This window comes from Leucoraja erinacea, chromosome 31, assembly GCF_028641065.1.
Source record: "Leucoraja erinacea ecotype New England chromosome 31, Leri_hhj_1, whole genome shotgun sequence".
In the NCBI taxonomy this organism is placed as follows: Eukaryota; Metazoa; Chordata; class Chondrichthyes; order Rajiformes; family Rajidae; genus Leucoraja; species Leucoraja erinaceus.
This window is the reverse complement of record NC_073407.1, coordinates 8,904,926-8,927,290: the sequence shown is the minus strand read 5'-3', so window position 1 is coordinate 8,927,290 and position 22,365 is coordinate 8,904,926. Positions and strand designations below refer to the sequence as shown.

General features: G+C 41.8%; 1 protein-coding gene across 1 annotated transcript in view; it reads right to left on the bottom strand.

Annotated features, from left to right (window-relative positions):
- The window catches only part of LOC129711880 (DENN domain-containing protein 1A-like), a 472,977-nt gene that overhangs the window by 219,699 nt on the left and 230,913 nt on the right, over positions 1-22,365 (bottom strand). The window contains 2 exon segments of the mRNA XM_055659869.1: positions 20,493-20,603; positions 21,571-21,624. Of these exon segments, the coding sequence (XP_055515844.1) occupies positions 20,493-20,603; positions 21,571-21,624 (165 nt within the window).

The window sequence follows — 22,365 nt, the reverse complement described above, 5'->3', positions numbered from 1 at the left end:
TGATCGTTTGAAGAGGCCTGGAATTCACTTTAGCACGAGTCAATTTCAGAGACCATTGTGTGCCTCCATTAACAGCTTCCAATTAAGTTGCTCAAAGTGGGGGCAGAGATGATGCTACATCATAGGGTGGGACAGGGAAGAAGATATTTTAGATAAAGAAGGGAAATGTGTACACATGAAGGTGAAGGCACTTGGAAGATATTTATTCAAGTCCTGCTCAAGGACTGAGGTCTGCTTTTTTTTGCTGGAATGGTATTTGTAACAGTGCAACTATATTACAAAACAAAACTGTCTAAAAACAAATACATTCCACAAACAATGATCACCCTCTGAGCCAGTGAATGCAGCATTTCATGTGTAATCATCCCTTCCTCACCTTCCTACCCTTCTCTGCAGAGAAACCCTTTCAGTTCCAGCAAACTTTGTTTGACTGCTTCCAAAATTTGACATTTCCTGTGGTTAGCTACATTATGATATAATATTAAAGCACTGCGGTGGGGAAAAGGCCAGGGAATGTGACATTAAAATGAGGACTAAATTATGTCTGCAAACCTTGTTCTAATTAACCCATTTAACCTGAAGACACATGGGCTTGACTCCTCATTGTCATTCCATGGAAGCAACCAGCATCCCTCTATGTATAATAGACATCTCACACACACTAAAAGGAGGCATTTCATTGCACCTTGTTGTTTATGGTAATAAACTAAACTGGTCTAAAAATCCATCAGACCTCTGCAAAATGCAGTGACAACAAATTTCACTCATGTTCATCATGTAGACCAAGTTTCCTGCTACTTTTTACCACATCCGTTCCACCTATAAATAATACATATGTAATTAAGTGAAAACTAAATACAACTCCTCCCAAGAACGCCTCTGAGAATAATTCAGGTTTGAATGCTTCCAAGATAATGCACATCATGTTTGAAATTAATGACACACCACAATGACACTCTGCTTAAACGCACATGAACAATGTAAAAAATGTAATTGCAATCTTTCCACGTGCTTCCGTTACATTATATGTGGAATACCTTTAATGCACGCTTTATTTTTCCTTTTTATCAACATAAATAACGGCAGGACAAAATACATAAAGTGAATGTCAGAGAAGGTCACCTTTGTTCAACTACAATGTGACATACAGAGTGACCCATCAAATCCTCACAGGAAATAAAGAGAAATTCATTTGGTGTAAATTTTGCCCAAAGTATCCAGTCATTATGAATATTCATCAAGGGGTAATTATCAATCTCTTTCAATTCCATCAAAGATATTTTGCCTCCGAGGGGTCAGAACACCGAGTCCAATGAAGGGAATTTATTTTATTAACAAACTGGAAGCACAGCATCATGAGAACACAATTTACAGAATACATAATCACGTTTAGAAATGTCTGTCAATTTCATCTGCATATTTTCGAACCAAAGTAAAATCTCAGCTTAGTAAAAAAAATGACTAAATCACTAATCCAAGCAGCTATAAACCTCTCAAAATATCAATTTTTACTTTTGAGTCAATTGAAATTCCTAAGAGCATTTCGACATTTAAAAAATATGCAAAATAACATATTTTGTTTATTAAAAACCCCCAATATTTTTTGTTAGGCACTGAATTACCAGAATCTCATTTTTTAAACCCATATAATTAATGCTTTGTCCCAGCCTTACCCAAGTCAACTCTGCTTACATCAAGACTCAAACATTGTGGGTAAATTTGCGATTTTTATATCATAACCAACAGTCAATGAAGAAGGGAGATTTACCATTTCTCCAGAATGTTCGATGGATGCACTGCAGTATAAAGAAAGGTGGTAAGGAGAGAGAAATTGATGAAGCCTTCAGATGACAATATTAAAGACATTTGATGCTAATTTATCTGAACAACTCTGCTTTTAATTCCTTTAATGATATCTATTGTGAAACTCCAGCCCAATTCCTTTCCTATTTATTACAGCAAGGCTTAATGCTCTAAACATTTTAATTCCCATCACCTATAATTACAATTATGATTAGTTAAGTCACCTCCTCATAATTAACACACAATTTTCAGCATTCCTTTTCTAGCTATAAAGAATATTACATGGAGTTATTGATGAATAGTAATCTCAAAAGAGCGTTTTACCTATTTAACTCCAGTCATGTCCTTACAGAACACCAGAACAGTTCAGATCAAAATCTGGTTCCAGAACCTGCGCTTTGTTTTTTGAAACCAAGTACACTGCTGACATATAACATAAATACAATACTATATTTTAGTAATACAGACAAAAACATTTTCTGTAACCTTCCATCTTATCAAGTAAAGACTGCTGCAATTTCGGGGCATGTTAGAGAATCGATTGCACAAACTAAAGCCCCTGTCCCACTGCCGTGACCTAATTGGCGAGTTTAGAAGAGTTTGCCCTCGACTCATACTCACAGCATGGTCGACACGAGGTGCTCGGAGGACTTTGTAACTCTCCTTCATGTTCGAGAGTAGTCCCCGCATGCTCAAGGCCTCAGCTAAGGTTGCGCCGTATTTTTCAACATGCTCAAAAATGCCCGCAAGTTAAAAAAAAAAGGTCGCCATGGAAAAAATCTATATATTTTTTACTCATAGGTTTAGTCGTAGTAGGTCAGCATGTTATTCATAGGTAATCGAGGGTAGTCGAAGGAAATCTAAGGTAGTCGAAGGTAGTTGTAGATAATCTTCAACATAGTCGAAGGAGGTCTTCAACATAGTCGTCTACAACATGACACTTTTTCAAACTCTCCTAAACTCGCCAATTAGGTTGCCGCAGTGGGACAGCCCCTTCAGTGTGTAAATGAGAGAGGGAGGGCATTATTCCAAAAGCCAGCAGAGATACAATGGGCTGAATGTCTTTTTTCTGTGGTGCTTGAAAATGAGATGTGTATGCATTTAGTTTGCAGTATTAGGCACAAGGCATTTATGAAACATTGAGAGAATCTCAAACCTGCTGAAACATGCCATATCAGCCTTTCAAGTTAATATTCCAACAGTTCGACTCAAAAATGTGAATGACTTTTTATAAATTAGATAATTAAATAGCATTTAACACTATTGACCCGTTTCTGGCTGTCCTGTAGTCCTTAAGTAAACTCTCTTTTCAGAAAAGCACACATCACAATTCAAGTGTCAGGCAGTTTGATATATAAACACGGTTCAGATCTCAATACAATTATAGTTTAGTCTATTTCTGATGATAAATTAGCTTCTCGAGCAAAAACAAAGCGCAGGAGGAACTCGGTGAATCAGGATACACCTTTGGAGAGAAATGGACAGATGACATTTCGGGTCAGGACCTTTCTTCAGATTGTGAGATAGCTGATAGAAAGGGTTACCTCCCCTCTACTCTTTCAGTCTGAAGATGGGTCCCAACCCAAAATATCATATGTCCATTTCCCACCATGTATCTGCAGGGAATGGAGGGAAATGGATCATTGCAGGCAGAGAAGACCTGCTTAACCTGGCATAATGTTTGGCCTTAAATAGATTCAAAGGCTGCTGCAGTAAGAAATGTCATCTCTCATGTAATGGAGCTGATTAGATATTGCTCGAACAGTTTTGCTGGGTTGCTAATTTAAAATGTAGACCATTTGCCTGGCAACTGGGCAGAAAAACAGCTATTCCTATGGATCGGTTTACTGAAGAACATAACCTTGCGAGCAACTGTACCAAGAGATTTTTGCATTCAACAAGTTGATACCAACGTCTTACATTTTTCTTCAGACAGCAATGAGGGTACCCCAACAGAAAGCAAAAGAAAATCTACAGAGCCAGACCCCTTCAGACACTTCTGTACGGGTGCTGTCTGTACGGAGTTTGTACGTTCTCCCTGTGGCCATATGAGTTTTCTCCTGGTGCTCCGGTTTCCTCACACAATCCAAAGACGTACAGGCTTATAGGTTAATTGGCTTCGGTAAAATGTCCCTAGTTGTAGGATAGTGCTAGTGCACGGGGTAAGCTGGTCGGTGGGGACTCGGTGGGCCAAAGGGCCTGTTTCTGCTCTGTGTCTCTTATGTCTAAAGATGAACCAGAAGTGAAGGCACTGTTAACAGCTGTGGCTCGCCTGCAGTCCGTCTGTCTTTTCTTTTTTCTGTTGTTTTTTTTTTGTCTTGTTTTGGTTAAGTTTTAGTTTGTTGGGTTGTGTTAGAGGGGGTGAAACATGTTCTGTCTCTTCCTTCGGGGGAATGCGACTTTTTCGTGTCGTATCCCCCTTCTCTGCCTCCGTCTGCGCTGAGGCCTATTGGTGGAGCTGGCGGCCTCCAACCTGCGACCGACCCCGAGGCTCCGGAGGCAGAGCCAGCCAGGACTTACCAACGAGAGGCTGGCCGTCTTCGGGCTAAGGCAGCGGTGGCCCGACTTGCTGCTGCGGCGTTCTGGCTTTCGGCGGCGGCCTGGAGCTGATGCAGCGGGGCTCGGAGCTGAGACTGCGGGACCCGGAGCTGGGGCAGCAGCCTGGAGCTGGGGCGGTGGCCCGGAGCGGAGACTGCGGGACCTGGAGCGGCGACGGCAGGACCCGGAACTGGGGCGGCGGCCCGGAACATAGACTGCGGGACCCGGAGCTGGGGCGGCAGCCTGGAGCGGAGACTGTGGGACCCGGAGCTGGGGCGGCGGCCTGGAGCTGGGGTGGCGGCCCGGAGCGGAGGCTGCGGGACCCGGGGCTGGGGCGGCGGCCTGGAGCGGAGACTGCGGGACCTGGAGCTGGGGCAGCTGCCCGGAGCTGATGCTGTGGCGGGTCGTCTCGGAGCGGAGACGGCGTTCCGGCTTTTGGCGGTGGCGACATCACCACGGAGGTCCGCTGGACTGGAGAGCGGCATCTTCGGCCTGGATCGATCGCCTCAGCGCAGAGGGAGAACAAGGAGGGAAGAGACGGAGACTAAGACTTTGCCTCCATCACAGTGAGGATGTGCTTGATGAACTCACTGTGGAGGATGTTTAATTTGTGCTTATTGTATGTTTTGTTATTATTGATTCTGTGTATGACTGCAGGCAACATAATTTCGTTCAGACCGAAAGGTCTGAATGCCAATAAAGGATCTATCTATCTATCTGTGATGCCTGGCCCACTGAGTGAAAAAGGAGCCCTTCCCAAAATAGGGTCTGTCTATTTCTCTTCACGGACGCTGCCTGACCTGTTCAGTTCCCCGAGCTGTAACTCTTTTGCTGTACTCAAGGTAGAGAGACATTTAGAGACCAACTTCCATAATATTGCAGCTTGCTGGTTTTCCCACAGGCGTTGGAACAGCGGGAGAGAAGAAAAAGCAGCAAGCTGGTCAGAAGTTATGTTTAGCTCTTGGGGCTAACGGAATCAAGGGATATGGGGAAAAAGTGGGAATGGGGTACTGATTTTGGATGATCAACCATGATCATAGTGAATGGCGGTGCTGGCTCAAAGGGTCGAATGGCCTACACCTACATCTATTTTCTATGTTTGTAAGGGTGCAGTATGTGCAAGTAGATTCCAGCAACAAGGTGGAATAAAACTGGGAAACAGTTGATGTGGAGGAGTTTTCTGTTGGCTGGATGCGCAGGACTTCATTGGGATAGCCATGGAATGCATGAGTGCGAATAAGGCGGATAGGGAGGGGTCCAAACTGGCAGTAAGGAAAACTATGTCACGCTGGAAAAAGGGGAAGAAGATACAAACAACACCTCGGGTGCAAAGTTTGAAAAGGATCACACAAAATGGGTTTTGTCAACACTCAACTCATCTGAATGAAAATACAAGGAATCATGACAGAAGTCTCCTCGTGGCGCTCCCCAGAAACGGCGACACAATGGGCGCGTTGGGCGATCAATTCTGTCAACATGTTGGACGACGACAGAAGCCAACATCGAGCTAAACGTCGTCTGACACACGAGCGAACAAAATGAAAATACAGGAATAAGGAACGTGGTGGAAATTTAGACCTGGATGTCATTAGCATCAATATTAAATGAGGCAACACGAGAAGCCACGGCAACAAAATCATAAATTGAACAGCTATCCAGATGCATTTAAACGCTGCAGTAATTTGTGTATAATCTTAAACTTGGCAATCGTCAAAAAAAAGTCAAAAAATAATCAAAGGCTTCTTTTTCCTGTCCACCTCCTCACATTAACTGTCCCCAGAGAACATGCTTCCCTCACTGTGGCTCCAGCCTGTGATCGATTAGTCAGCTATTCTAAAAGCATTCATTACTCTGCAAGAGGAATCAGCTTCAACGATCTTGCTGGCCCTGGTCCTATCCCTGATTTTGTGCGCGTGTGCATTCACACAGCTCCACCCGCACTTGTTGTCATAAAGCAGATGAAGTATTATCCTAAACAGAAGTTAAGTTGCCTCGATCGTTCATGCTCACTATATCAGTTTTGCCCCAATAGATCAAGCAAGATAAATATTGGAAATCTCGGTAAGGAAACTTGATCAACTGATATAGATTATCCAGTGACACTTGATATAGACAGGCAAGTAGGATCGGATGATAAAAAAACCCATACTAGTGTTTATGTTAGAACCAATCTGTATATCAATCAGTACAAGTTGCAAAAGCCATTCCACATGATAAATGTATGGACAAGGAAAATGTTGAACTAATCCATTTATCTTAATTTATTTTACTATTATTTATTATTTACATAAACTGGACTAATATTAATTTCTACTTCAAGCTCATTGATTTTTCGTGAAAAAAAATATTCTGTGCACCATGTCATATAAAACCTCTTTTTACATTTAGTTTAACAATCCCATCAGAAATATGGCCGAGAAGACCTCTTTCTCACTGTTCTTAGCTATCCAAGACAGAGAACGGCATTCTCTCTTTGGGTCTTGCAGTAATCATAGAAACATGGAAAATAGGTGCAGGAGGAGGTCATTTGGCCCTTCACACCAGCACCACCATTCATTGTCATCATGGCTGATCATCCTCACAACCCGTGCCTGCCTTCTCCCCATAACCCTTGATTCCACTAGCCCCTAGAGCTCTGTCTAACTCTCTTTTAAATTAATCCAGTGAATTGGCCTCTACTGCCTTCTGTGGCAGAGAATTCCACAAATTCACAAATTTCTGGGTGAAAAGGTTTTTTCTCATCTCAATTTTAAATGGCCTCCCCTTTATTCTTAGACGGTGGCCCCTGGTTCTGGATTTCCCCCAACATTGGGAACATTTTTCCTGCATCTAGCTTATCCAGTCCTTTTATAATTTTATATGTTTCTATAAGAATCCCTCTCATCCTCCTAGATTCCAGTGAATACAAGCCCAGTCTGTCCAATCTTTCCTTATATGACAGTCCCGCCATCCCGGGGATTAACCTCGTGAACCTACACTGCACTGCCTCAATAGCAAGGATGTCCTTCCTCACATTAGGAGACTAAAACTGCACACAATACTCCAGATGTGGTCTCACCAGGGCCCTGTACAACTGCAGAAGGACCTCTTTACTCCTATACTCAAATCCTCTCGTTATGAAGGCCAACATGCCATTAGTCAGACCCCTCTTTCTCACCATGAAACAAAACATAAAACATGCAAAGAGGTGGCCTGATTGAACATAATACAAAATGCTGTCAGTCAAACAGCATCTGGGGAGACAACAGTTCAGGTTGAGAATCTTCTTCAGACTGATGGAGTAGTGGGGAGAAAGCTGAAATTAGAGGTAGGAACAGGACTGGCAGGTAATGGGTGGGCTGAGGGAAGATATATTACTCCTGACAACTTGGACTATAAGATGGATGTGCTGAGGCATAGTAAATTATTTTTGAGGTGAGGTGGGTGGGGGGGGGGGTGGGGGGGGGGGGGGGGGGGGGGGGGGGGGTAGGGGAGGTGATTGGCAGAAGAAGAAGGAGATATTGAAAAGGCTAGAAATTGAAAGGAGACAAAATGGTGTCAGATCAGGGTAGAAGGGAGGATATAGGGTGGAAGAGAACTGGGGAAGGGAAAGAAGCGGGATGAAAGGAAGACGAGGGACTCGGTAATGGGAGGGGTGGGAGATGAGCATACAGAGGAGCGAAAAGGAGCCAGGTAACAAGAGTGCTGCGAGATGGTGGGAAACAAATCTGAGTGGGGGAAGTGGGGTTGAAGGGTATTTGTTAAAATTAAAGATTTTAATTGGGTTGTAAGCTACCCATGCAGAATATAAGGTGCTGTTCAAGGACAGAAAGGTTGGGATGGGAATGGGAATGGGAAGAGCAGTTAAAGTGGTTAGTAACTGGGAGATCCAGCAGGCCTTGTGTACGGAGCACAAGTGCTCGGCAAAATGGTAACTTCGTCCTCGTTTGATCTCGCCGACATAGAGGAGGTCACACCGTGATACCAAGTGTAACAGACGAGGTTGGACGAGATGCAAGTGAACACTTGCCTCACCTGGAAAGAGTGTTGGGGACCCTAGATGCAAGTGCGAGAGGAGGTGTAGGGACAGATGTACATCTCCTGCAGTTGCAGGGGAAAGTACATGGGAGTGGGCGGGTTGGATGAGAAGGGATGTACGTGCCTGGGAGTTGCAGAGAGAGTGGTCTCTATGGAAATATGAAAGGGATGGGGATGGGAAGACATGATTGGTCTGATTGAAGATGCACATGTTGATTACTTACAGATAAATCCTCTTTACAAGGATTTATATCTTGAAGCAAGAATTTAGTGTCAACCTAGTTTATTCAGATAGATTAATGTCCAATGAATCAATCATACTTAGGCTGAATAACAAAGAGAATAGGATTATAAAGATTGGCTCTCAAGATCGTTGAACAATCGATACATCTGGTGTTAACTACAGAATAAAGAACCACCAGCAGAAAGTCAATATTTTGCTTACTTATTTACACATATTCACGTGCATCTTTGATGAAGTTCCCACTGGCAAATGCATCTCGTATGCTTCACTATCTATTTTAGTATTGGTATAAAGAGATCAGAATTCACAAAGGCATATTCACGGGTAACATTTTTGAGAGCTACTAATTGTTTTTAATTAAATTAAAATTAGTCAATATGTCCACTTGGTAAATTACTTTATTTGCAATCATTACTATATTAAAAAAATGCTTAAGTTGCGATTAAATGTGTAAGAAGGAACTGCAGATGCTGGTTGTCTGAAGAAGGGTCTCGACCCGAAACGTCACCCATTCCTCCTCTCCAGAGATGCTGCCTGTCCCGCTGAGTTACTCCAGCTTTTTGTGACTTCATTAAGTTGTGATTGTTGTGGGACACAATATTCCACTGCTCCATCTCCTCATCTAAATAATTATTAAACACAACTGGCCTTCATTTCTGAAATAGCAACCATCTCTTCAATGATTGCAGTATTAAAATAAACTGAAAACTATAACTGTCTTCCTGTAATGTTGTAGCTTCCACAGCACCTTAGAGGCTTCTAGGGTGCTCCGTAATAAGAAGCAACTGTTAGTATAGAGGCTGGAAGATATTCAGTAGCATATTCGGTAAGATTTGTTTCTCCTGACAATTTGGACGCCAAGATGGGTGTGCTGAGGCATATTAAAATATGTTTACATTATCTTCTTATAGAATCATAGCTAGCATCAGCTCCAATTACCAATTCATAAACTTTTTTTTTGTCAATGCAATAGCACATGGTGTCATTAAACACCATTCCATGCCAATACTGCAGATTATTCTGGGAATGACTGCAAATGAAGCAAAATAGTTTGCATTGTTCAATTTTATCTCTGGTAATGGCAACTGTCTCATTATTTTACACTGGGCCACCATTACACTGTGTATCAACAATGAGCAGTCTAGCATTGTCAATGCATCTCATGGGACAACGGATAGTTCAGTAACTATGCAAGCAATCAGGTTATGGACTGAAACTATTTAACTTCCAATAACAATCACACATTTGCTGAGCCAAACCAATCAATATATGCCATTTAATTGAACAGTGCAGGGATAAATGTCCCTGCTGAGACACCATTATATTTCTATAATCTGCATTGATCCATTTGGCACTCTATAATTGGGACATGGTGCTATTCAGTACGAGTTGTAAACCAGAAAAGAAACTGAAACTGCTGTTAATTAGCATGAAAACTAGATGGCCTAGAGATAACCTCATTTGCACCAACTGGGGCTTGTACTGACTGCTGCGTGCAATTCCAGAGAGAAAAGCTTTGGCTACACCTTCTGTCAAGTATAGAAATAACACACGTGTAACAGTCACCATTTGATTAGTGATCACTATACTGAAACCAAGCTGTTTATGATGAGACAGACTGAAGACTGAACGTCAAAGCTCCAGGCAATTTCTGCTTCAAGAATAAGAGCAGGCGTATTAAGATTTTGTGAAGCTTCTTACCTAGAAGTTTTCTTCATATACAGCAGCTGTTAAATTATTCAAAGTAATATTGTTTTAGTAACTCCAACTTTGGTATTCACTTCCCTTTTTCTTCTGAGAATTAGATGAAGAGAAAGTTCAAAGCTAAACTGCCAGCTTGATAATAGTATAAAGTGGCATTAGACTTTAGCAGTGCTTATTCCCTTCATTGTTACACTTCCCACCCCTCAGTTTAAGGAATGCAAATCGTCTCTGCTGATTTGCATTCCTGAGGTTGGCAAAGACTCAGTGGTATTGTTGCTATTTTCAACGAACCATGTTTTGATCCTTTGAATATTTTCTATTTCAGGAAATGGACATGTCATTCTTTGTATTTTGGGGTTTGTCCAGTTCGTGGTTGTACCACCATTCGGATGTAACCCCATCATGTCACTGTATTTTGAAGCTTGTGAAATGTATGGTTCCGCTCTCTTGGAAATATTCCAAACATGTTGAATACCTCGGCCCTGATTTGTTTTGGCCTTCTCTCATCTCCTTTTTCTCCCCACTATTTTTATTTCTCCACCCCCCGCCCCCTTCCCCCAACTTTTACTTTCAGTCTGAAGAATGGTTCCGACCCGAATCATCACCTATTCTTTTTCTCCAGAGATGCTGCCTGACCCGCTGAATTACTCCAGCATTTTGTGTCCATCTTCGTGTTCTGAAAGTTAACTCAGGGCTCCAACTTCAGCGAGCCTTGTGTATCAAAGGTACAATGTGTCACAAAGTTGTGAGGATGCACAGTACCATATTTTGGGACAGCTTCCTCAAAGTGCCCAAAAGAAATACTTACAAATTAAGTAGATAACAATATCATTGCTAAAAGTAGAAACAAATAACTGCAGATGCTGGTTTACAAAAGAGGACCCAAAGTGCTGGAGTAACTCAGAGGGTCAGGCAGCATCTCTAGAGAACATTCATAGGCGACGTTTCAGTTCGAGACCCTTCTTCAGACTTATTGGGGGGAGGTAAGAAAGCTGGGAAAGACAGAAGCAGGACAAAGTGGAGCAGTTGAATCGCAGATGCAGGAGAGGGGTGGGGTGGGTTTGATAGGCAGATGGTCAGAACAAAGGCCAGAGATTATAACCAAAAGAATCAAAGAGTTGCAAATTGTGAATTGTGGAAGTAATTGAGGCATGAAACATTCTGGACCAAATCTTTATCATCATTTACGTGCCTGTATGTTTTAGCAGCAGATCGAACATAGAAAAGTAGAGCACAGGAATAGGCCTTTTGCCCCCACAACGTATGTGACTCTGACTCTGACTTTGATACCACGTGAAATTAATCTGCCTGCATTTTTCCAATCCTGGCATGTTCATGTGCCTACCTAAAAGAACATTTTAGGTAGGCACATTTCGCCTTTCCCCCTCTAACCTTATGGTTACGTCCTCCAGTGTCTGGCAATTCTACCCTATAACTGCCTCTCATAATTTTATAATATCTATCAGGTCTCCCCTCAGCCTCCAACTCGCCAGAGAAAACAATCCACACGTGTCCTACCTCTCCATTTAATCTAGGCAGCATCCCGGTAAATCCTTCTGCACTCTTTTTAAAGCCTTCATTAATTACATCTGCAAAGGTGACCAGAATTGCAAATAATACTCCAAATGTGAATAATGCATTTTTATAAAGCTGCAAAAGGACGTCCTAACTCTATATTCAATGCCCTGACTGAAGAAGTCAAGCATACCATTTGCCTTCCTTAACACTCTATCTACATGCATTGCTACTTCCAAGGAACTATGGACTTGCATCCCAAGATCACAGTTAGTGAGTTTTACGCATTAAATCCTCATAAGTACATTTTAAGGACAACTGTATTCTTTATAGCATGTAATCATTTAATGATAGCAATTGTAAAGGGTTCCCACAGCCCGAGTCCACCCATGTCTAACCTTCGCGTGGTCCACCCGGTTTCGACTAATGCAATCAACCCGACGTGCACAAACAAATAGATGTAGCGTTTTGGTGTTACTTTTGACCATGCCACTAGTGACTCGTAACCCAAACGGCCCTTCCCAGGGTCAAAAGTCCTGCTTGTCTCTGGTACCAGGGCAGGTTTTGGCATTCCATTGCCATTCTGGCAATAGAGCAACGTATGAAATTATTCATAGATTTTGAATTCTGGCTTCTGCCTCTAATAAATGGAAGCGGTTTCCCTCGTATCACTCTCACAGCTGACAGGAATACTAAGGCAGGGATATAAAAAATGAAGTTGTGTCATAGCTGAGAACGAACGTATAAATTATGCCCTGAATAAACTCCTGAGTGAGAGTTAAGGCGTTTTCATCTGAGCCTATGCTCTCTCTACACATTATCAAATAAGATGTTGATAGGAGGATTCACTTCAAACCTTTGCTGACCTATTAGATCAATATACTGATATTAATCTGGGTTAGGACCATGACTGAATTACTAGCTAATTACCTCAAATAATGCAGACTGCTGCATTGTTTAATGTCAATCAAATTAGTTTACGAATACGATCACAAAATGCAAAGTCGAAGAGGAGGCAGGACCCAGGACAATCTTATCCTCATGTTGGGGATAACAATTTATTTTTGACCTTTTCAAAAAAACTTTATATGCACCTCTAAACTAACAGAGGAAAGGATCAGTTTCACTGCTGTGATCAGAAATTCTTGACATTTTGGCAAGTCAAATCGAGAGTGTTTAATCGTCATATGTTCCAAAAATGAAACAATGACATTCTTAATTAATTCTTAATGCAGCATAACAGGTCTACGAGATAAAATTAATTTGAAAAACTCAAATCAGAGAAAATATTTAAAAATGAGCTTTTTAGGGTGTAACGTTTGCAATACCGCTCACTTCTGTCATTTCCTCTAACAACTGTACAAAATACAAGCTGCTCCAATTTGACTTTTGAAGTCTTCCAGGTTTAGATCACCAACGTATCATGGTTCTTATTAGAAGTGTCAAAGTTTTAAGATTAAATGCAAACTCTGCAGGGGACCTACCACCAGGCAAATCCAAAAGGTGATTATAATATTGTAATGGGAATGTGCTGCTGATGATGACCTTTTAGAAATCTCATCATTGCAGCCAGTATCTAACCCGTTAAAGCCTGAACAGTGTGAAGGACCTGAATTAAAATGCTCAATCAAACTGACATGACTGCTGACCTGTCCATGGGCTAATGACTACCTACTCCAAAGCCCCCCCGGTACCACAGGAAATCCCAGCCCTGCAGGAAAGCTCCACTGAAGATTCTTTCTTCCGCCCTGGACACCTCCAGAATGTTGGCACTGCTGTGAATAAAGCTTCCCCTGATCCAAATTATCATCAAGGTGTTTGAGCAGATCTAGCTTCAACAACATGTTTACAAAGTACTTTAAACCAAGCTAAACATCCAAAGGGCCATCACAGGGTCCTTGAGATCTGTGATGGCAGTTTCCTCTTCCCATCTCATGCACGCTCTGTGCACTTTTCCTGCACGAATGCTGTCTTTCACACCTTGTTCTTTAAATTTCCTCTTTGTCGTCATAACTGGCTTTTATGTCACCCTTTTTAAAACTTCTCATCAACTCACAAAAAACTTGTATTGTTAGTGTGATTTAACACTCCATAACAAGAGTCGACACTCATGTTTTTCACTTAACAATACAATAGCTCTCAGCTGTGAGACATTAAGACACGAGAACTCAGAGAACAAGGAGGATTGCAGAAAAGCTCTGCCACGATGCATTTGTTCTTTGGGTGCAGATATGAGCCGCAGATCCACGACAAGCAATTTGCCTAATTGCACTCAGGGAAGTATCTGGGGTCATGGGCAGTGTTGCAGAAACTGGTGACAGGGCAAGAGTTGCATATCCTACAACAAACTGGGAAGTTGCCAAGTGAAGTAGTTACCATTCGACAACCTGCCTTAGGAAAATGTCCACAAAGTTTAATGTAAAAGCAAGGGATAACTTTGTTAACTGGCATTTGTCACTTCCATATACCCTGTTAATTGACAAATGATTTTCAAAAGGATGGTGCAACCCTTTGCCTCATCCAGAATTACAACATAATTTCTTGCACACCAAACATTTACCCCATTGAACCCTAACACCCAATTCCTCAGTATGCTTTGCCTGATTCTTTCCAGATGTTATTGTACTCCTTTTCCCTTTTGACCATGATCCCACTTTATGATACATACCATTACACACCATTGACGGTGTAACACAGTTATTTGGACCACCACAATGGGTTCACCAAACATGGAACAGTACAGCACAAGAACAGGACCTTTGGCCCACAATATCTGTGCTCAACATGTTGCCAAGACTATCTCTTATCTACCTGCACGTCAACTATATCCCTCCATTCCCCGCGAGTCCAAAAATCTCTTAAATGTCATTGCCATATCTGCCCCAACCACCAACTCCAGCATGTTCCAGGCACTCACCACCGTCTGTGTAAAGAAGTTGCCCGCACATCTCCTTTTAACTTTGCCCCTCTCAACTTAAAGCTATGCCTTCTAGTATTTGATTTTTTTCCCATCCTGGGGAAAAGGTGCAGACTGTCTACTCCATGACAATAAAGATATACAATACAATACAATCTCATAATTTCCTATACTTCTATCAGGTCTCCCAACAACCTCCGACGTTCCAGAGAAAACAATCCCACCTCTTCCTGTAGCCAGTACCCACTAATCCAGCCATTACTCTGGTAAACCTCCTCTGTATCCTCTCCAACCCTCCATAGCCTTCCTGTAATGGGGGTGAGCAGAATTGTACGCAATATTCCAAATGCGGCCTGACCAAAGTCTTATGGAGCTCCATCATGACTTCCTAACTATTATTCCCAATGTCCCAATGTATGAAAGCAAGCATACACCCTACGCCTTCTTTACCATGTAGGGTCAATCCTGTATTTTCAGCCAGGTGAATTTTGATTTAATATCATGTTGAAATTATTGCATTCATCACAGGTTTTACTTCAACTCCATTTATTAACTGTCTGAAGTAGTCTGAAGAAGGGTCTCGACCCAAAACGTCACCCATTCCTTCTCTCCGGAGATGCTGCCTGCCCCGCTGAGTTACTCCAGCAATTTTTGTCTACCTTTGGTTTAAACCAACATCTGCAATTCAATGCTGTCCAGGGGTTGCTTGGTAATTTGTACAAGATCTTGAATGTTGAGCCTATCAGTGCAAACAGCCTATTAACCTGTTCAATCGTCCCCCCCACCCGCGCGTTGAGGGGACGGGACCCAACGGGTCCCCCTTGGTCTAGTAGCATTTAAAAAGCATTAGGACAGCTATATGGATAAAAAAAGGTTTAGACGAATATGGGCCAGATGTGGGCAGGTGGGATGCGTAGATGGGCTAAAAGCTGGGCTAAAGGGCCTGTTTCCATGCTGCATGACCCTATGACTCTAACTAGTGAAATTAATAGTTTGCCCACAAATAACTATCTGGCTCAATAGCTGGTATATAGGGCAACATTAACCAAATTAACTTTCTCCCCATCTCATTCCAGAAGACCAAAAGACTCTGGGGGAACTTGGTCCTCTCAGCTCGACGCTTTCCACCACTCACAGGCCAGGCGTGCCTGCAAATCTGAGCAACACTGGATCACTCACAGAAAGAGGCAGCATCCACTATTGGATCTATCTGGGAAATTGCCCGCTCTGGGCAGTGCGGGAAAGAACCATCTTTGCAGGCAAATGGCCGGTCAATCAAAGTGTGCTTGCCTCGGCAATCATAAAGCCTCTCCTCCAATCCACCCACATTCCACGAGGTAGAGACAGAAGTACCAGTGGTTACTCCAGTAATTACGGCTCTTCACAACCCAACCTTTCTGTTCAGTGACCTTTCTTTAAAACAGGTCCTAATGAGAAGTCATCAACCTGAAACTTTGATCATGCTTCTCACTCCACAGGTGCTTCCTGCCAGCGCAACATTCCCAGAATTTTCTGTTTAATCTTAAATATCCACCATCGGCACTGTTTTGTTTCGTAAAATAATCACCAGGGCATGAAACCTACACAACCTCAATTCACAATTAGAATCAAAACTGTAATGCACATTATTAATGCTGAAACAACCACAATAAATACGTTAAAATAATTAAAAAAGTGCGGTTTGCCCCACCCACACACACCCACACACACATACACACACCCACACACACCCACACATTAAAAAAAAATGTCATGCCATTTTGCAGCATCTCCAACTTGAATGCAATTTAAACTACTGGTGATAGCCAATTTCTTTCATTTGTGTCTGAACCACTTACAGTTCATGAGCTAACTCACCTTCTGCCTCATGATCACAGACTCCACTTACATATTCTTTCGGTGATGATTGATGAATGCAAATGAATAATCAGACAAAATGACCCAGAAACTGCAGTATGATTATGTTTAAAGTTATTATTTTTCTTTTTTACCATCAGCTTTCTCTCAGCAAATCCCTTCAGCTTCCATAACTGCTGTTGAAGAGACCAACCCACAGTTAATGTCAGTACACATGTAAACGCATATTGTAAAATGGTGCTGAATGGAACATGGGAAGCTTTTATTTCTGGATGGCTTCAGCCACATGACAGGTAACACATCTGTTCTGAGGAGAAACCACCATTATGTTTCAACAACTGCAAAAGTCTATCAAGTGGGAAAACGCTGTCATCCTGTTCAGCCGTACATCAGAAACTTATTGATTAGTGAAAGGAAACATTTTTTTCAGCATGTGTTTCTGAAGTATGAGTTGCAATATGGCCATAATTTCACAGATGCCAAACCTGCTTTGAGGGTGATAGTGCTTTTCGATCTTCCAGGGCTTTCATCATTCTTAAGTAGTACAGAGTCTGAGCACTGTCAGAAGAAGATGAAGTAATCACAGTTGATAAGAGTCCTTTATGTCACTCAGGTGGCAGAAATGAGTTCAAGGACTTCCTGACAGATGAAAAGCACCGGAATAATGTGTACTGATTGTATCACTAGAGGAGTGGGAATTTCACTTTTTCAAACCAATCCCCAAAAAAATGTGAGGTTATAACTTTAGCTATCTCGCACTGTTAATTTCTCATTTTTCATTTAAGAATTCCATGCAATAAACGTTCCATTAAAAAAAAAGACACAAGCTGCTAGAGTATGTCAACGGATCAGGAAACATTCCTAGAGAACATGGATAGGTGATGCTCTAAAATGTCACCTATCCATGCTCTCCAGGGATGCTGCATGACCCATAGAGTTACTCCAGCACTTAATGTGTTTTTTTTTAAACTATCCTCTGCAGTTACTTGTTTCTAAACTTTCCATAATGATTAACATTTGTTGCATCCTTGTCACTCCTCTTCCTTGCTGAAGCTGCTGCCTTTAGGTTGGGATACAATGCTCACTTTGAGGGGTCTGAGGTCGCATGAATCAGACCAGGTAACGTTGCAATTTCCTTTTCTGAAATTCAATAATGAACCACTGCTATTTAAACACAGTCTGCCTTTGATGGTGAAGCTTTACAATTACAGATTTAATTAATTTTAAATCACCAAGCCACTGTACTTCATTGTGTATGTGACGAATAAATCTGACTATTGACACCTTGATCCAGTGCTTTAACACTTTAACCTCTAACCAAATGCTTTCTGGTTGAAAACCAAAAGGCTGGAGTTACTCAGCGGGTCAGACAGCATCTCTGGAGACAAGGAATAGGTAACGTTTCGACCCAAAACGTTACCTATTCCTTTTCTCCCGAGATGCTGTCTGACCCACTGAGTCACTCCACCTTTTGTGTCTATCTTCAGTTTAAACCAGCATCTGCAGTTCCTTCCTACACAAAAAGCTGGAGGAATTCAGCAGGTCAGGCAACATCTGTATAGCTATGTTTAAGTTTAATGTAGATGTGTTTTTTTTATACAGAGAGTATTGGGAGACTTGAACGCATTGCCAGGGGTGGTGGTTCAAGCAAGTAAGATAGTGGCATTTAAGAGGTGTTTAGATAGACACATGCAAGAACAGGGAACAGAGATATGGATCATGTGCAGGCAGACAAGATCAGTTTAACTTGACATCATGTATCAGGACAAACATCGTGTTCAATGTTCCTTAGAACCCTCCATAGAAGTGTGCATTCCCACCACAGATGCTGCCTGACCTGCTGAGTTCTTCCAGCCTTTTGTTTCTTTGCTCAGGATTCCATCGTCTGCAGTTTCTTGTGTCTCCGTCTTCTGGTTGTTGCGAGATCATGTAGTTGCTGCCTACACTTTGCTAACTTGAAAGTGAATACCAGCAAGATGTTCTGCTTGGCAGGCATCGTGACTATTGTCAATCTTGCCCTGGCCTCTATTTCTTTCCCCCAACACAGTAAATTAAATATATTGCAATGAGGAAAACGAAACGTGAATACCTTTTTTGAAAATCTTGCATTTGTACTGCAAAATTCAAGTATTTCAAACCAGCCCACTGGACGAAACACATGCGTGGAACAGAACTACAGCGAGGATAATTACCACCTTGATGAGAGAAGTCCGCTCTTTGGTCAGAACAGTTTAGCGGCAACAATCCTCAGCCACCACCAGAGACTGACTTACATCTTTATAATGACACAAACATTGAAACTCATGATCACAGCAGCTGGAATCGGCTCCACAGAAACAAAATCCTTCGTACACCGGGATCCGTGTGGGTGGTTTTTATTCTGCAGCTGTTGTCTTCTGGACAACTGGGAATACGTACCCGAACTAACTCTTTATAAAAAAAAAATACTATCAACATCACGTCAAAACATTTCCAAACTCCCACCACTGGAACGATGATAGAGCAAGCACCAGATTTTGTGAAATTCTCACGGAAGACACCACTGTTTTGTCAGGATTTTCTCTCCAGGTAACACTGATAACAGGAGACAGTCAGTGAACTGGCTTGATCTCCAGCAATAGTCATTGAATATTATTTATGGCCACTCTAATACTTTACATTTTAAATTGGTCAACGAGAGTTGTTTTTTAAACGTGCTATATAAATAAATGTGACTTGACTTGACTAATATCTTTAATGTCAGTGAGGCATTAAAATGGCCCCGTAAAACATAGGCAAATAATCAGGTAAACAGATTAACGTACCATCTTAACAATCCTTTACTATTAAATCTTCAAATGGACACATTTGAATGCATGAAAGATCAACCTTTTTACAGGGATTTTACTTATTAAGGTGATATAAAGACCTGGCAGAATGAGGAGCAGGTCGGAGAGTTTTAGATCTTGTGTCTTTGATTTGCATAAGAATCATGAGTAGCCTTGGCTTTAAATATCTGTGGGGGACAGAAAACTGAGTCAGACCATTCTCATGGGAGTTGGGGTGTGGAAATCTCAATGGAAGATGCTTTCCTTGCACATCAAAGGCAACAGCAGCAAGCTGTTTCTGTCCACACGTCAACATATCCTTATAAGGTCAGATATAAAGAATGCTCCACTTATTGGGGAAGTTTCTAGATATTTCTCTCGTTCTTTTCCTCATTTGGCAGCTTTTAATATGTGCAAAAATGCCCAGGTACACACAAACTTGAATGTTATACAGACTGGGTTAGAGTCATCACTTGACAAGAGTGTGTAGGTTTTAGGGACTAGATTTAACATTTAACATTGATACTTCACTGGCAGCAAGTCTTGTCAATCTCGGATAGTTGGCGTATTTTGGGAATATAACGGAGGAATTTATTTTCGGGTTTAGAGACACAGGATAGGAACAGGCCCTTTGGCCCACCGAGTCCACGCTGATCATCAATGCCCTGTTCATACACAAGCTCTACGTTCTCCCACTTTTGCATCCACTCCCTACACACAAGGGCAATTTACAGAGGTCAATTAACCTACAAACCCGCACATTGGGATGTGGGAGGAACCCGGAGCACTCGGAGGAAACTCACACGGTCGCAGAGAGAACGTGCAAACTTCACACAGACAGTACGCTTGGTCAGGATCAAACCCGGGTTTCTGGGGGTGCAAGGCTGCAGCTCTACCAGCTGTGCCACAGTGCCACCCAATCGCTATTAGTATTCATTTCCCTGTCTATCTTTTATTTTTTTTAAAACATGGTTTGTGTGAATAAAACACAGAAAGCATGTACGTACACGGTGTAATAAACAACGTGTAATGGTCGCTGTCAGAACAGGTTGAGATATTTCTGCCTTGGTGCCGGGTCAGTGCTACTTACAGTGCTTAGCTTGCTGCAGGTGATGAGGACTCGCCGCTCGTACAGCATACTGGCATAAAGGTGGAGCATGTTGTTGACATCTACAGCTACAAAATACTCTGTCAGGTTTCTCTGAAAGAGAAAGCCATTGGCAACATTGAAAGGAAAGGAGTAGAACCAGCATCACTGTCAAAACATTCACACTGTTCATTCACATTGACAATAATCTAATAATAATCCCTCAAAGTTTAAAATGAATGTAGTCTGTACAAATCACAGATCAGTTTGCGCATGAGGCCTCCGCTCCCACTCTCAAACCACTTTATTGGTTCCTGCAGGTGATTTGGGGGTGCAGCAAAGATGAAGAACAACTTACTATTTTTTCAAAAATTGCATTACTTATAACTGCCCAAATATAAGCCCTCCATTGCATTTTTATGCAAAAAAATATTTTTCAATGGCTTTCTGTCATTGTCGCTCTTTGCAAATGTAAACGGTTTTAAGTCCTAAATGAGTGCGTGGGTCGGGGCCAAGTGTGGTGTGATGGCTCTAGCCTGTGGGACATCGGCACTGGTACTGGGAATAGTGGGAGCTCCACCGCTGGTTTACCCAGCTATATCCTTCATCATTTTATACACCCCAGTCATGTCCCATTCTTAACCTCCTCAGCTCCAGACAAAACACACCTAAACTTGTTTTCGGTTTATCTTCATAAATTAATCCCTGGCAACATCCTGGTGAATCTTCTCTGTAACCTTTCCAGTGCTGTCAAAGCTTTCCTTTCACGCAGTGACCAAAAAATGCACCCGTTTGGAGCATAACTTTGCTGCTCTTGTATTCAATGTCCTGATTAACATAGGACATAGGTTTAAGGTGAGAGGAAAGTTTTAAATAGGAACCCGAGGGGCAACGTTTTTTGCACAGATGGTGATGGGTATATGGAATGAGTTGCCAGAGCAGGTAGTTGAGGCAGAACAGCCCTTAGAAGAGAGATCAACTCATTAACATCATTACCTCCAAGTCAGCATGCAACATGATCCATTGGAGAGAGATGTTCTCATATCATTACACCCCCTAAGTATCAGACATGTACACTTACATTTTCAGGTATGCTCGGAAGGTCTTCGTTATTTGGAGGAGTAAAGTACAAATGCTGCCAAAAGAAAAAGATTTTTAGTACCATTTCATAAAATAGTGTTTGCAGAAAGTGTACAAAGTATAATTCTGGAAAAGATTGTCTGCTTTAATACAATCTATGTTTACGCCAAACAATGGAGTAAAAAATAACAGGGACCTCGAGATGACTTTGTTTAATGAATAACGCTGATTATGTGTGGAACTGCAGACGCAAGTTCTCAAGTTCCAAGGCATGAAGCCACGGATTTGCTTGCATTGGCAAAGTGGCATGAATCCAACGCTGTATTTCATAACAGTTGCCCACATTTATCTGAGACATGTCTTTCCAATATCTTGCTCTTGTCAAGGGGCAGTTTATAGGGAACTCTGCCATCAACTCATTTGATGTTATAAGCAAAAAGCATTTAAGAATTCTCAGGGACAAACTACCAGCGAAATAAAGATCAAATCTTACACAAAAGATTACAATAGAAGCTAAAATAATATAAATAGTTTTTAAATCCTAAAACCTGGTACATTTAAAATGGATAAGCATAAAGTTCTTAAATAAAATTATTTTTCTATGGTCCGATAACTTGTCAAGCAGTAATTATGTTTGCTCCACGTTAAAAAGCAATACAGCAATAGTTTCAGATTTGTTTTTACAGCTTGACATATTCTCTTCAACTCCCTGCCTTATCCGATAAGGGATGGAGAAGTAATACAAAGGATTATGCCAAAGATAGTGCCTATCTGTGGGAAGGAGAAGGCAGTTTAA